The 16,656-nt window shown below is 45.7% G+C and overlaps 1 protein-coding gene across 1 annotated transcript; it reads right to left on the reverse strand.

The window, feature by feature from the left end:
* Positions 1-11,272: 11,272 nt before the first annotated feature.
* LOC136508323 (polyol transporter 5-like) lies at positions 11,273-13,456 on the reverse strand. Its single transcript, XM_066502975.1, has 3 exons — positions 13,259-13,456; positions 12,825-13,171; positions 11,273-12,715 (listed from the first exon to the last, which is right to left on the reverse strand). Exons 1-3 carry the CDS (start codon positions 13,398-13,400, stop codon positions 11,762-11,764), a joined length of 1,443 nt encoding a protein of 480 aa, XP_066359072.1. The 5' UTR covers positions 13,401-13,456; the 3' UTR covers positions 11,273-11,761.
* Positions 13,457-16,656: the final 3,200 nt, after the last annotated feature.

The raw sequence follows: 16,656 nt of genomic DNA on the forward strand, positions 1-16,656 counted from the left end.
AATTATATGCATATAATGAAAAAGAAAAGAAAAACACTTTTGCACTGCGGTCCCTGCAGAAAACATAAATTAAACTCCAATGAACTGGCCCTTCTTATCACTATTCCTCTGAGTCAAGGACTTTGCAGTTAGGCCCTTGGACTTGTTCTAATTGATGCGCGAAGTCCCTCGCCTTCTTCCAAAAACAAAGCAGAGGAGGACGTCGGGGAAGGCCGGCCGGTAGCGGAGAAAGGGAGCCAGGGCAGGCCGCGCCCGCAGCTGGCACTAGCTCAACCCGAGCTGGCCATCGGCGGCATGGCCACGAAGCTTCCACGGGCGGCCATGGCTACAGGGCAGCATGTGCAGCAGCGGCATGGCGAGGGGCAGCGGCACTGTCGGCAAAGCGGCGCGGGACAAGGGAGGAGGCGACGACGGAGCTGGTAGCGGCCTTATCAGGGCGTGATTGCGTGAGAGTGGCCAATGGTGGAAGGAGGGAACAGCACAATAGGGAGCCCCCTCTTGGCATCCATGACAGAGAACGAGAGAGAGATAGAAATGAGAGCAAGAGAGGGAAAGAATGGGAGAGTGACAAAGGCAGTGCTTGGGCTCGGTATTCATGCACATGGGGCGAGGTGGCAAGTGAGGATAGCACAGAGGAGCCACGCGGCCTGCGGTGCCCAAAGTCGGTCGGCCACGTCCTGTTCCAAACTGAATGAACGGATCAATCATGAAGATGGCGGTGACTTGATGATGAAGAAGTAGAAAACAAGAAGGAATGGAAAAGCAAGACATCCAGTGCTTGATCAAGATGACAAGATGATGAGCAATAATCAAGAAGAGAAGAAAGTCCATGCTCACATCAAGTGCTTCAAGTGTGGAGATATGTGACACTTTGCCTCTAAGTGTCCTACCAAGCTTGAGAAGAAGGCTCAAGCAACTCACGAGAGGCAAGGCAATGAGAAGCAATACAAGAGCAAGGAAGAGAAGGCTCTAACCAAGAGAAATTGCTACTCATGCTAGGATAGAGGACACATGGCTAATTCATGTCCCCTAGATAATACTTCTAAGCCCATTTTAATTAATGATGATTCTATACTTAGGAATGATGGCAACTGTACCTTATTGGTTGCAATTACAAAACATCTCGCTACTCATACTAAGGCTACGCTTAAGTATGTTGCTCCTAACTTGAGAGGACCCAAACTTGTTTGGGTACCATCAAAAAGTGGATGATTGTTTGTAGATACCATAGGCATTGGAGGCTTGATTCAATAGACTTCTTATTGTTCATCATATGTTGAGTCAAGTATTGAAGCATATTGCTAATTCTTATCCCAATGCCAAGTCAAAAGTGAGTGAAGTCCAATCTACTATAACATACAAGTGTCATATTCAAGTTGTGGATGATTTATTGGCTATAATTGGTGGCTTGAAAAATAATTGAGTGAAAGCTTGCTATTGGATGATCATGAGCCAACCAAGATATATCTCTAGTTGATCATTTCATTTTGATGCATATGAGTTGATTGAATTGGATATATATGCATATGTTACTTGCTATGAGATGATTGAATGGATAAATTGATTAGTAATCAAGTTTGGATTGATTTGAGTTAGATAAGTTCATAAGATGACTTTTAGTAAGTGGATTGAATGGATTTATGTCTTGTAAAAGTATTCAAATAAGTTGACTTCAAGCTTGATTCACATTTGGTGAAGTATGCTCAAGTGATTAAAATCTGTCCTATATTGCAAAATCTGAGTGAGCTGTGATCAAGTCTGAGTTTGAGTGACCAAATCTATTTGGATTGGCTTGAAATTTGGTATGCATGCTCTAGACTTATGATATTAGTTTTTGTATGAATTTCATAAGAATTAGATAAGAGATGCTTTAGTTTTAGAGTGAATCTTGTCAGCTATAGTGCAGCAGTTTTCAACATATAGCAGTGGTGGAAGAATTGAAATATGGTAGCAATCTAGAAGTCACATGAAGCTCAAATTTTTATAGCTGCTAGATGACTTAGTGAAGCACATCTGCACCAAATTTCATGATAATTGGATCTGTATATTGGGAGATATGGATTTTTTATTGAATGGTACAGAATCTGCTAGAAAAGTAATATTTATTGAATTGATTTGGAGTCACTTTGATTGAAAGGTCCTCAAGTTGGAAACATGTATATCAGTGGTTGAGGTACCTAAGTTTGGTTTTGAGATGAGCTAGAAGCATGTCAAGCAAAGAGTACAAGGTCACTTGATTGTGGAGTGTACTTGGCACACATTTGATACTCAAATTGGAAGATCAAGATCAAACTCAAGGTGAAGATGAAGTTTAAGTTTTAGTGATATTTGGAGATCATTTGGTAAAAAAAAGAACTTAAAGAAGGATTCATGGTTACTCATCAAATTAAGTCTATCACTTGGATCAATCAATCAAATCATTTCAAGTGAGGATCAAGAATGGTTCTTTGGAAAGAGATCACTTCTCCCTATGTGTAGGGGCTTACCGCCTTTTGTAGGTAAACCAAGTGTGGTACTTGGAAGGCTAACATGGAAGTGGTAATCTAATGAACATTTAAGATAGTTGAAGAAAATCAAAATGATTGGTCTAGAAAGCAAGCAACATCCAAAAGAGAGCAAATCATTGGAATTAAAATGAAATTCTCACATTTGGTGCTCTCAAGCAAGCAAAGATGAAGTGAAGATGCAAGCCAACCACAACAAGAAGTGCACTTGATCATTAGTGGTTTATATTTCATATGGGTGAATAATGGATTTCATTATTGATGGTTGGTCTTCACCAAGCTTATAAATTGAACTTCACATTTCTATTGGAGAAATGAATTGGAATCTATATGACTATTCTCTTATCCAACATAGCAAAGGTATCATTGTAATATACATGATTATTTTCATCCCTTACTAGTATGCGGTTAGTGCATATAGTACATGCTTATAGGATCATGCATGACAAATGAAATTTTAAAATTCATAGCCTACCACTATTGCTTGAATGATTAGTTGGATCTAGTGGTAGTGTATGAGTTTGTTCATGAGCTAGTGAACCCAAGTACTTGATCTATAATGGATTGCCAACAAGTGACAAGTACAACCTTGATAAGATAACCACTAAATGCGTGTGAAGAAGCTTAGAAAGGGTTCAAACCAGACTTGAAAGCTTAGGCAAATCAATCTAGTTCAAGCCAAACATAGAAGCTCATGAAGATGACAAGTGTTTAAGAAATGGATATAATTGACAAATCCTGCAAGTGGTTCCATGATTGTTCTTACACGTGGTATATCTAGATTATCACCTTGTTACAAGTAGCATTCATACAAGTGGTATCTAGCACATCAAATGGTGGTTCCACAAGTGATCCTCAACTTTAAGTGATCATCAAGTAAAGCAAGTTCCCTCATAAACAAGAGCTCAAGTTTATCAATTGGATGACCCATGCTATGACATAGAGGGAGGTGCCCCACCAATTGGTATCAAGGTCAAAGATCCTACATGAGGTGTCATTCCAACATATGTGGTGTTGTCCATCAAAAATACAAGATTCAAGTGTCAACCATATACCCCAATACAATCCTTTGTATCAATAAGAAGCATACCTTTTATGAAAATTGATGACAAAGGGGGGAGAAGTTGGAACAAAGATATGTAAATGCATCATGGGGAGAAGTAGTAGTTGGACATGGAAAAAGAGGGAGCAACATTAAAGAATGGAGAAGGATCAAAATTCTTAGACAAGAGAAGCACACAAGTAGGGAGAGCAAGCTTATGAACTTTGATTGGTTGCATTTAATATGTGCATATTCATATGCTTGCTTGCATTGCATAAGTTTTTAAATTTGATATGCATGCTTGCGTGTTGTATGCTAGTTATAGAACTTGAATGATGATATGATAACTAGCATGCATAGGATGATAGCTAGACTTGTGTTTTTCAAGCAAAAACTAGAACCTTGTTTATAATGTTGATCTCACGGGGTTTCTAGTGTTTTTGTTGTCTAACTACTCATGATGCTAAGGATGGTGTTAAAAGTGCAACTCCGATTGATATCACGCTTCAAAGGTTATTCTATACACTATAGCATCACTTAGTAGTGGTAACACTCCCACAAATTTCATATTTATGCATGTATGCAAACTTAAAACCAAACCATTTGAGCACACATGTAGGGGGATTTATAACTACCAAGTTAGGTTTTATGGTGCTTATCCAAATCTTGACATAAAGCTTAAATGTTGGATAAGTAGCATAAAATCAAAATCAAGTTAGCAATTTACACTTGTGTGAAGTGTTAGCTTGAAATGAGCTTAATTTCCATACCTTTGTAGAGTTGTCATCAATTACCAAAAAGGAAGAGATTAAAAGGTCCTTGTTTGGTTTTGGTAATTGAGTGACAACCTAGGTGGACAAATGTGTTTAAATATAAGATACACAGGTGATTAGTCCACAGATACACTTGTGTGAGCAACTAATGCCATGACGGTGAAAATGTGAAGGGTCGAGATGGCGACTAGAGGGGGGTGAATAGTCATTTCTAAAACTTAATCGCATCGGCTAACCGAAACAAGTGCGGAATTAAAACTATCAGTCTAGCCAAGACTACACCCCTCTATCTATATTCTCTAGCACCTTGCAAAGATCCTAATTAAGCAACAAAGGTGCCGGGCTAACTAGAGCTCACCTAACTAATTCTAGGAGTAAGGTCACACAAACCTATGCCACTAGTATTTCAAGCAATGAGGGAGCTCCTACACATGCTAGTAAGCAAAAGCACAAAGCCAACTAAGCTCACTAGCAATGCTCAATAACAAGGCAACCAATGCCAAATTAGAGAGCGCAAATACTTAGCTACACAAACTAAGCAAAGTGACTAATAAGGTTACACAAACCAAATTAGCCATACAAGGGAGCTACTTCTATGCTACACAAGCAAGAAGGTAACTAGTGAGCTACACAAGCTAACTAATTACAAGAGAAACTACACAAGCACAATGTATATAAAAGTAATCACAAGCTTGTGTAAGGGGATTGCAAACCAACGGGAAGAACAAGGTTGACATGGTGATTTTCTCCCGAGGTTCACGTGCTTGCCAACACGCTACATCTCCGTTGTGTCGACCGCTCACTTGGTGGTTCAGCGGCTAATTGGCATCACCCGCTAAGCCCACACGTCGGGCACCGCAAGAACCTACCCCGAAAGTGAGGGTAGCTCAATGACACGCTCAACTAGAATTACTCTTCGCGGCTCCCGCGGGGCGAGTACAATGCCCCTCACAAAGCTCTTCTCCGGAGCACCGCACAAGCTTCTTGCGGGCTTCGACGGAGACCACCACCAAGCCATCTAGGAGGTGGCAACCTCTAAGAGTAACAAGCACCACCGGCTTGCAACTTGATCACCTAGTGCCACTCGATGCAATCTCACAATGCAACACACTAGAATCACACTCACTCGCAATTGATTCGCACTCTTGCAAGCACAAGTGAGTTAGAGGGCATCCAAGCACTCCTACACAAGCCACATAGGCATGAGGGTGCTCAACTGCCAGCCCAAGGCCAGCCACACACTCCTTTTATAGCCCCAAGGGCTAAAATAGTCGTTACCCCTTCACTGGGCAAAGCACGTACTGACCCCAGCGTCCGGTCACTCACAGAGAGGTTCTAGAGATGTTTTTTAGTGACCGGACTCTCCCAGCATTCGGTCGCTTCTGGACACGCTAAAAACACTGACCGGATGCTGGGACCAGACTCGCAGGTGCTAACCGGACGCTCAGGTCGCAGAGTCCGGTCACAGACCTTTCAGCGCTAAAACGACTATAACTCTTAGCTTCGAACTCCGATTTTGATGATCTTGGACATTTTGGAAAGCTTACTCAGAGGGCTACACATTCCACATGCATAATTGATCCAAATCATAATGGATCAAAGCAGTATTCCAATCCAAGGACCATCCTATAGTTTGGAGTACACCAAAAAATCTTTTTCTCTTCTCTAAGTTGATTCACAACAACTCTAACTTCTTCTCCTTTGCAAATGTGCCAACACCACCAAGTGTGCACCACCATGTGTATGTGTGTTAGCTTTTCACAAACATTTTCCAAAGGATTAGTCACTTAACTTGCCACGCCACTCGATCCTAGCGATGATGCAAAGTTAGATCACTCGAGTGGCACTAGATGACCGATATGCAAATAAGTTTGCCCCTCTTAATAGTACGGCCATCTATCCTAAACCCGGTCATCAACTTCTCTACATACCTATGACCGGTGAAATAAAATGCCCTAGGTTATACCTTTGCCTTGCGCATTTCATTCCATCTCCTCCAATGTCGATGCAACACATGCATCAACATGATCAACAATGATATGATCCACTTCATATCATCACGTGATCATATTGGTTCATCGATCTTGACTTCACTTGCTTTTCACTGTTGCCTTCGTCCATCGGCGCCAAGTCTTGCTTAAGCTTCACCGTCACGCGGTCCATCGCTCCAAAGCCTCCAACTTGCCCTTCATGCTTGCAACCGATCCATCAAGCCAAGTCATGTCTTGATCTTCTCCACCTTGATCACATGACTCAATGTCATATCTCATTTGCAATGAGTTGCTTTATCATCACATGTGTGAGCTTTGCAACATCTCCAAGCCATTTTAACCTTCAGGGCATATGTTGCTCACACACATGTACCTGTGGACTAATCACCTGTGTATCTCACATAAACATATTTAGTCCACCTAGGTTGTCACTCAATTACCAAAACCACACAAGGACCTTTCAAGATGGCTTGGATTTGTTGCAAGCCTCACACATGTGATGAAGGAGCTCATTGCATATGAGACATGACATGGAGTTATGTGACTAAGGTGGAGAAGATCAAGACAAGACTTGGCTTGATGGACCGGTTGCAAGCGTGAAGGGCAAGTTGGAGGCTTTGGAGTGATGGACCACGTGGCGGTGAAGCTTGAGCAAGACTTGACATCGATGGACGAAGGCAACGGTGAAAAGCAAGTGAGGTCAAGATCGATGAACCAACAAGGTCACATGATGATATGAAGTGGATCATATCATTTGTGATATGGTTGGTGCATGTGTTGCATCAACATTGGAGGAGATGGAATGGAATGTGCAAGGCAAAGGTATAACCTATAGGGCATTTCATTTCACCGTCATAGGTGTATAGAGAAGTTTATGACCAGGTTTAGGATAGATGGCCGTACTATTAAGAGGGGCAAACTTATTTGCATATCTATCATCTAGTGCCACTTGAGCGATCTAACTTGGCATACATGTTAGGATCAAGTGGCGTGGTGAATTGAGTGACTAATCCTTTGGTAAGTGTTTGTGAAAAGCTAACACACATGCACAAGGTGGTGAACACTTGGTGGTGTTAGCATATTTGCAAAGGAGAAGGCGTTGGTTGAAGAGGAGGCAAAACCGGGATCAAGGTGCTGCCCTGGGGGGCACCGCCGTGCCCTGTCCGGTGCACCGTCCCTCTAGGGCGGTGCCCACTTGGCCTTGGTCCAGAGTAGCAGAGAGAGGGCAGGCACCGCCCTGACCGGTGTGCACCGGCATGGGCAGAGTGGTGGCACCGTCAGGGGGTGTCCAGTGCACCGTCGCTTTTTTCTAGAGAGGGGGTCCCGGGTGGCTGGGTCACCGCCCTCCCTAGGGCAGTGCCACCGCCACTATGTCCGGTGACCAACGGCTAGTTTCTAGCCATTGAAATTTGACCATTGGGAAGGGCACCGTCGTGTTTGGTGCCCTCACAGAAAAGGGGAATTTTGGAGCAACGGCTCTGTTTTGTGTTGGGGGCTTATAAATACCCCCTTGGCCAGCCTTGGGCTGGTTGTTGAGCACCCTTAAGCCTTGTTGGCTTTGTGTAGGTGTGTTTGGGAGCCCTCTAACTCACATAGGCTTGATAGTGATCATCCGATTAAGTGTGAGTGTGATTCTAGTGCGATTACATTGTGAGAGTGCATCGAGTGGCACTAGGTGTTCGTGTTGCAAGCCGGTGGTGTTTGTTACTCTTGGAGGTTGCCACCTCCTAGATGGCTTGGTGGTGGTCTCCGTCGAAACACGCATAGAAAATTGTGCGGTGCTCTAGAGAAGTGATTGTGAGGGGTATTGTGCTCACCCCGCGGGAGCCACTAAGAGAACCTCTAATTGAGCGTGTCATTGAGCTACCCTCACTTTTGGGGTAGATTCTTACGGCGCCCAACGTGTGGGCTTGGTGTGGTGCCAATTAGCCGCCGAACCACCAAATGAGCGGTCGGCACAACGGGAACTAGCATATTGGCAAGCACGTGAACCTCGGGATAAAATCATCGTGTTATTCTTGTCTTTCCGTTGGTTTGTAATCCCCTTACATAAGCTTGTAATTACTTTCATATACATTGTGCTTGTGTAGTTGCTCTTGTAGTTAGTTAGCTTGTGTAGCTTGTTAGTTACATTCTTGCTTGTGTAGCATAGAAGTAACTCCCTTGCGTGACTAATTCGGTTTGAGTAACCTTGTTAGTCATATTGCTTAGTTTATGTCGCTAAGTAATTTACGCTCTCTAATTTGACTTGTGTAGCCTTGTTATTGAGCATTGCTAGTGAGCTTAGGAGCTTTGTGCTTTTGTTTGCTAGTTTGTCAAGGAGCTCCCTCGGTTGCCAAATTATTAGTTACATATGTTTGTGTGACCTTTCTACTATAATTGTTTAGGTGAGCTCTACCTAGCCCAGCACCTTTGTTGTCTAAGTATGATCTTTATAAGGTGCTTGTGAACTTCGATAGAGGGGTGTAGTCTTGGCTAGACCGATAGTTTTAATTCCGTATTTATTTTTGTTAGCCGTCACGATTAAATTTAGAAATGACTATTCACCCCCTCTAGTTCGTCATCTCGACCCTACATAAGGCGATAGAGGGCAGCCCTGGCGAATCCCGCGCTGAGGGGAGGAGGCATCAGTAGGCTGGCCGTTGACAAGAATAGAGAAAGTGGGGGAGGAGATACAGGCATGAATCAGACGGATGAAAGTAGCCTGTAAACCCAAACGTCGAAGGGCAGCAGTAATGAAATCCCATTCAAGTCGATCAAAAGCTTTGGCAAGGCCGAGCTTAAGAATGAAAGCCTCCTGCTTCCAATTCTTAATAAAAGCAACTTGGGAATGATCGATATAATCGGGGAGGTGAGGCTTAAGTCTATCAGCAAAAGATTTAGCGATAATCTTATAAATGACATTACAGAGACTAATTGGTCTAAAATCATGAGGAAGAATCGGCTGCAATTTTTTAGGAATAAGGGCAAGAAAAGTTTAATTCACCTCATGGTGCATAAAAGCTGAGGTATAGAAATCTCTTACTAGGTTGTGGACATCGTGAGAAATCCAAGGCCATGCCGACTTGTAGAATGCTGCATTGAATCCATCCGGCCCTGGAGAGGCGTTGCTTCTCATGTTTTTTATCATTTTGTGTAACTCCTCTATCTGCGGCACTGAGTTGGTGTAGTCTGTTGCTTCATCTCCTGTTTCTGTGGGATCTGCATAAGATCGGTTAACAGCAGAGCTCGGTTCATTAGAAATGTGATGGTTACGGTCAGTGCTAAAGATGTTGAGAAAGTAAGTTTTGAGTGTGTTAGCTAATTGATCAGGGGTGGTGGCGTGGGAACCATCAGGGTTCTGCAAATAAGATATCATGTTTTTCCTGTTCCTCTTGGTGATGGATAGGTGGAAGAAACTGGTGTTGCGATCACCGAGAGTGGTCCAATTCTTCTTGGCCCGCTGGAGGTGGAATTACTCGTCCTTGGCTATGAGTTGGTGATGCTGAGCCGTGAGATGTTTCTGCAAGTCAAAGTATGTTGAGCTCTGCATTCTGCTATGCTTCGGTGTTGCGTTCCTGTGTCTCCGTGAATCATCACACGCAATGGAATGTATACATTCAGACGGGATACTGAGTTGCCAACCCTCCTGGCCTATGAGCTATCCTCTCTCTGTTATTTTCCCTCGGTGATCAATGGAACTAGAAATATTGCAATAGTTTTTTACAACAATAACCTAAGATTTTTAACGTTTTAGTTTCATCATATATGTACCAAAAATTTAGATATAGATAGATCCATGTTTGAGTCTGACTATGTCAAATTGGCATATGCCCAACAACTAAGGAAAAGAAACCTATATGTAAGAACCGTATTGTAAATTTTTCACGCATGTGTTTGTAGGCAGACTTTTAACTTAGTACTTCTAGAAAGAGTTTGACAGAATAATCTACCTCTTTTTATTTATCCTTCACAATGTAATTTTATCTCTAAATCCCACAGCAACGCGCGGGGAATTCATCTAGTTTAGGATAATACATGGCTACATGATTAATATTCATTCCTAGTGAAATGTGTCTTTGACCGGTCGAAGTTAGTAGTTTTTTACAAACAAAATCTTACGGCATGACTAGCGTCCGGGCATTCGAGCAGACGCCCGCGTCCGGACGCCCACGGGTGCTCTGTAGTGAGCGGACAGCACGGACCGCAGCTTGCTACGGGGCCACCACACAAGCATCACGCCCACCATCAGCCCACTTGAGGCCACCACCTCCGCGGTCGTCAGGCCACCACATCCGCAGGCATCACGCCCGCTCGTCGACCTCAAATTGCCACGCTAAGATGGAGGAAGGGAAGGGAAGGAGGGAAGGGAAGGGAGGGGAGGGAGAGGAGAGGAGAGGGCGAGGCATGCCGCACAAGGAAGGAGGCGAAGCTCTGCGGCAGGCCGCTGTCCGCTAGTCACCGGCATCATTGCAACATGCCAACATGTGTAACACCCGATCTCCTTTTGAAATATATAGATTGAACATTTGCAACTTACGTCAGAAGACGGTGAAACATTTGAAACATGTGTCTGAAATACTGAAGAAAAAACTTTAAACACTTGAAAAGCCATTACAAAAACATATGCAACGTCCAAATAAAAACACTTGTGACGTATGTGTGAAACATTTGCAACATCCAGATATTAACACTTGCAACATACGTATATAGCTATTGCAACATATGCAACATATCTACTTTTGCAACGTCCATATAAAACACTTACGACCTGCGCTTTCAACAAACCCTGACAGGCGGAGGGCGGACAGAGCTCTGCACACTGGGATCCGGCGCTAGTTCACGATGGAGGAGGATGGAGCCACGACACCGCGGAGGAAGTGGGACCTGGATCAGAGATGGCGACGGAGATCACCCAGGACCGCCGTGCAGGAGCGAGAGGAAGGAGGCACGGTGGGAGAAAGGCGCGCATGAGGCGGAGAGTGCGGCGTCGGGGAACAGTGTGGAGAGGAGTGGGGACAGAACGCAGAGGAAGGCCGCCAGAGCGATGGCTCGGCGATCCGTGTGGGCATCACGGCTGCGGCGACGAGGAAGACTGTGCAACGAGCTATTGGACGAGGAGGAAGAGAAATACGTTCGTTCTGTTCTGTTTTTTTTTTAGCTGGACCGTGAGGAAAAGTAGGCAGGCTAGTCCGCACCCCAGGAAGACACGACCGGACGGACGGACGCGGGACGGACGCCCCGTAAATACTCCTTCGAGAGAGAGAATGCAAATTTACAACGTTCCAAGTGTATATGCAAATGGGTTCCCGTGCCAACGGCCTAGATCGTGATCCGGCTCAAACAATCGATTCGATTTCATCGTGTTAACGATCAAGATCAAGAGCAGCTCCAACAATGGTAAATCTGCAATGCCACTGAATCAAATTGAACTAATGGCGGTGGTTTGACCAGCATATGTGAATTGTGAATTCACTTGGTGTGGAAGAGCTCCTCCATGTCCTCGAGGCTCCGCCCCCTGGTCTCCGGCAGGCAGGCGTAGACGAACACAAAAGACGCGGCGGCGATGGCGGCGTAGAGGTAGAACGCGCCGGCCATGGTGATGCCCTGGTAGAGCGAGATGAAGGTCATGGTGACGACGCCGCTCATGATCCGGTTCATGGCGGTGCCGAGCCCGGCGCCCTGCCCGCGCAGCCGGAGCGGCAGGATCTCGGAGCTGTACACCCACGCCAGCGGGCCGAACCCGACGGAGAAGGCGACCACGAACGCCACGACGGCCGCCACGCTGACCGCGGCGACCGCGGCGTCGTCCTTGGCCCCCGCGAACGCCGCGAACAGGGAGCCCAGGACGAGCAGCGCCGCCGTCATGCCGCCCGTGCTGACCAGCAGGAGCGGGCGCCGCCCGACGCGGTCGGCCAGCGCCATGGCGACGAGGATGGAGCCGGCCTTGGAGACGCCGAAGAGGACGTTGAGGCTCAGGAGCAAGGTGTTGGACGTGACGCCGGCCATGGCGAGGACGCGCGGGCCGTACAGCACCACCGAGTCGATGCCCGACGCCTGCTGGAAGAACTGCAGCGTCAGCACGATAGCCAGCACGCGCCGGACGCCGCCCTTCGTCGCCACCTCCTTCCACGCGCCGCCGCCGCCGCCGCTGCTGTTCATCACGACGTCCTCGATCTCCAGCAGCCGCTGCTCGGCCTCGGCGGGCGTGTCCGACGTCTTGTCGAGCACCGCCTTAGCCTCGGCGACCCGGCCCTTCATGGCCAGCCACCGCGGCGACTCCGGCATGGTGAGCACCCCGGCCGCCAGGAATACGGTGGGCACCACGCCCGCCGCGAACATCACCCGCCACGACAGGTGCACGGGAAGCCCCGAGAAGGCGAGGTTCGACACGTAGCTCAGCATCACCCCAGTGTTGATAAAAATCTTCAAAAAGAAGAAGCGGCATTTCCGAGAATTAGTACAAACTGCCGCAAAATCTGATGAACTGCAGAAAAACAGAGCACCAGGGCACATGGCACAGCAGCTTGGTTACCTCAGGAAGCGAGGTGAGGAGCCCGCGGGATGACGCCGGCGCGATCTCGGCGGCGTAGACGGGCGCGATGACGAGAGCGTACCCGACGCCGACGCCGGCAACGAAGCGGCCGACCATGAGCAAGGCGTAGCCGCCGGCGAGCGCCATGGCGAGCGGGCCGACGAGGAAGAAGGCGTTGGCGAGCACGATGGTGAGGCGACGGCCGAGCCGGTCGGAGGTCCAGCCCGCCAGCAGCGCGCCGACGAGCGAGTAGATGTTGATGACCCCTGAGAGCACCTCGATCTGCGCGTCGCTCACCCCGAGGTCCTCCGCCATGAAGATCTGCGCGCCGCTCGTCACCGCCACGTCTGCCGCCGTCACGCGGGTCAGCGTGTGTGTGTGCGCGCGCCGTGCGCACCGTTACCAATCTAGCAGAGAGGGAGAGTAATACGTACTGTAACCCATGAGCACGGAGGTCATGGAGGCGAGCACGGCGCAGAAGAAGGGGTACTTGTTGCGCTTCGCCGGCGGCGGTGGCATGGCGGCGGCGTCGGGCTTGGCGAGCAGCGGCGCCACGGCGTCCGGCCGGTGCGCCATGGCTGGTTCAAGCTGCAGAGTGACCCGGGGCAGGTGAAGGTGTGTTCGGCTGGCCTAATAAGTCTTATTTGCTGGCTTATAAGCCACGGTAACCAGCTTATTTGTACTGGTCGAGTAAACTTATCCGGGGACGACTGGAGTCTGGACTCTTGAGGTCGTCGCGCACGCAGTTATGGATGCCGGTGGATGACGTGGCAATGCACGAGCCACGCGGCAGGTGGCGTGGAGGGTGACGCGGGCGTGGGTGCGCGCGTGACCTTGAGCTGTTGGATGTCCCCACGTCGATGCGGCCTATGAAAATTAAACTAACTTATACTCCAACCTATTTCAATACACTAGTATAATATCTATGCTAACGCCACGACTTTAGATCCAGATGAAAAGACATCAGGAATTAAGACCTTCAACTTACTGTGTGATAAATCCCTGAAAATATATCAGAATTCAGAAACACAAATTTATCTTCACTGACTAAAATTCACTGTAGAATTAACGTGACTAAAAACATGTAGTTACAAATACTCGAGTGCTTTGAGTTTGGCAAAGTAAAATAATACATCTCCGTTCAACCCGCTGAATGAAAGGTGTCTATTTAAACATCCAAAAGTTCAGATGTCATAATACAGACGAAAAGTGCTGTTTATACTGAAAGCATACCTATAATGTTGGTGATATCGCCTAGCGCATCGCGTGTATCTCCAGGCGTAGACATTGCGAAGTACCAGCGAGGATCTTCAGCCGGCAATAGCGGCGGGCAGCAGGGTTTCCTCCAAGATAAGATAATTGGGTACAGATTTAAGTGAATATTTGGTTTGGCACAGAACTAATTTGACATTATGTGTCAAATACAAATTTAACAGACTCGTAAATTGGCATACCTTGCATCAAAATTAAGCCGGAAACATATGTTATATGTGTTAGCTATAAGCTGTGCTAGTAACTGAATCTGTAACCAGAGTACCAGACATAACACATGACTGGAACTTCAAAGCATGAAAGTCAAGGAGGACCACATGGTATGATCTTAAAAAACATGCAAGGGAGGTATATCTTTTTCCTCTTTTCTTCTACTTAATTTTCTTTTATATAGACAGACCCCCAAAAGTGAGTACTGATATGTAGATCAAGCATTCATCATAGTCATGCAATGAAATTCAGACAATTAGAACAAACCAGGATTATTGATCATGGGATAGTTACTCTTGTCCCATATGAATACTGAACTTTTGGTTTCGATAAATTAAGTTGTATATAGAATTCTATGGTACATCAGTTCACAAATAAAAGGAATTCTGACATTTGCAACACATGAATATTATTTAGTATTTTTTTATATTAGTCAAGTTGCAGTGTTGCACACTGGCACTGGTACATATTGATCTAGAATGAAAAAAATATTGTCGACATCTAATCCATTAGATGATGGAAAAAAGAAGTGACTTCTAATATGAAAAAACTTGAGAAAGAAAAAGGCTCCATATTTACGAAGATATTTTATTTGAACTCAATGTAATTTTTTTTTTGCATATTATCATATTCTAGCACATGACTAAAACTGAAACTAAAACTAGACAGAGCATATGTTTTCTAGTTTTTTTAGTAGTAACATAGTGTGTTGACTGCAGGCCAGGCTGCCGGGGTCAAGCCATCAAGCTCCTTTGGTTCGCTGCTAATTTTTTGTAACTTTTCACTCCCAGAGTTTTTAGAACAAATGCAGAGTATTTGTCACATTGGAAATTGTTCATGATAAGACTTCAGAGTACCTATGATACTGATAATAGACATTGTGAAGTACCTGCGATGACAATGAGATGTGGCTGGCCAGATCTTCTGCTGGCTAGTCCGTAGATGCAGCTGGGCCGCCCGAGTTTAGTGGCCTACTACGCGTTCGTCGCGGCGCTAGGGTTATGGCCAGCCGACCGATAGTAGCGACGGGCAGCAGGGTTTCCTCACCACGTCCGGCAAACTGGGCAATATAGCAATGAAAGCGTGCCGTCATTCAGGCAGATGAAGGTTGCACGTTGTGCGACGATGCGAGGTCGGCGCTCTGTGTAGCAAGATACTATTGCAAATTGCAGTGACTAAGATTCATGGCATATCCGAGAGATTTGCATTTATAATTAAGTACCTGGGCAATGTCGCTGACGGTCACATGGATCTAGCCATCGTTCAGACCCAGCTCACCAGGCACCGCGGCTTCCTCCTCCCCTCCGCGAAGGGTGTGGGCGCGGGCGATCGGCGGCGCCGCGCCACGACATACGGGCACTGCGGCTTCCTCCTCCCCTACCTGTTTGAAATGATACTTTCAATGCCTCAAATAAAGCCATAGATACAATAACAATGATACATTCCTTGGTTTCCATCACTTGATATGCCAAAGAAGAGAGATCAATTAGGAATAATAGCAAACTCACTGACCGGGACAAAGAAAGAGTACTTTGCTGCCAGCATGAACATTTATAGAGCCCTTGTTCATATAGAGAACCCCGTATAAATAGATTTTGAAAGGCATCCAGAGTAAAAACCAAAATTCACCATTGACATGAAAATTATGCAGTACTGTCGGATGACAAGATCTGATTTTACCTGTTGTCCATATATGACACCAATATTCACCGAGACCACCAAGCCAACCTTGTCAGTGATTAACAGATAACCCAACACATAAATTTAGTCTACAAGAACCTAAAGAACCAGCAAACTAATACATTTCTATGCACATGGTTAAATTCGCAAATAAAATTGGCTGCAGTCTACATTAACTCTAAAAGCAACTAAATTCTCGTTTATACAATTCATGTAATCGATTCTTGTGTAGGCGACCAAAAAATCAGGAAAGAAAATATATGATATATTTTGTACAGCTGTTTAAGGAATAAGGTGCATTCATGGAAAATAATTTCTCTAACTCTCATAAACATTTTATCAAACACATGGAGTGTGGATTAGAATTGATCTATTTCAAATTATTTTTATAAACTTGTATGCACATGATGGATCATTAACCAATCTAGAAAAACAAGAAGAGGAGGGGAGAGAAAACGTGACCTTGTATATGTTCAGCAGGTGAATTAGTGTTGTGTCCCTCATAGCTTTGATGGATCTTCGGCATACCTGTTCAAACACCTGGTGCCATGCTCGAGTGGATCTTTAGCCACCCACAGGCAACCATGCAAACATTGTGGCTTAATTTAAACCATTCAATCATCCATATGCAAATTGAGGGAAGGATTGATACCTCATGGACACTCATGGC

Source organism: Miscanthus floridulus, chromosome 15 (genome assembly GCF_019320115.1).
Source record: "Miscanthus floridulus cultivar M001 chromosome 15, ASM1932011v1, whole genome shotgun sequence".
In the NCBI taxonomy this organism is placed as follows: Eukaryota; Viridiplantae; Streptophyta; class Magnoliopsida; order Poales; family Poaceae; genus Miscanthus; species Miscanthus floridulus.

Coding starts and splice junctions, on each gene's coding strand:
- LOC136508323 (XM_066502975.1), bottom strand. CDS start 13,400: ATGGCGCACCGGCCGGACGCCGTGGCGCCGCTGCTCGCCAAGCCCGAC. Junction 13,172..13,258: donor CTCCGTGCTCATGGGTTACA/GTACGTATTACT, acceptor TGACGGCGGCAG/ACGTGGCGGTGACGAGCGGC. Junction 12,716..12,824: donor TCCTCACCTCGCTTCCTGAG/GTAACCAAGCTG, acceptor TTCTTTTTGAAG/ATTTTTATCAACACTGGGGT.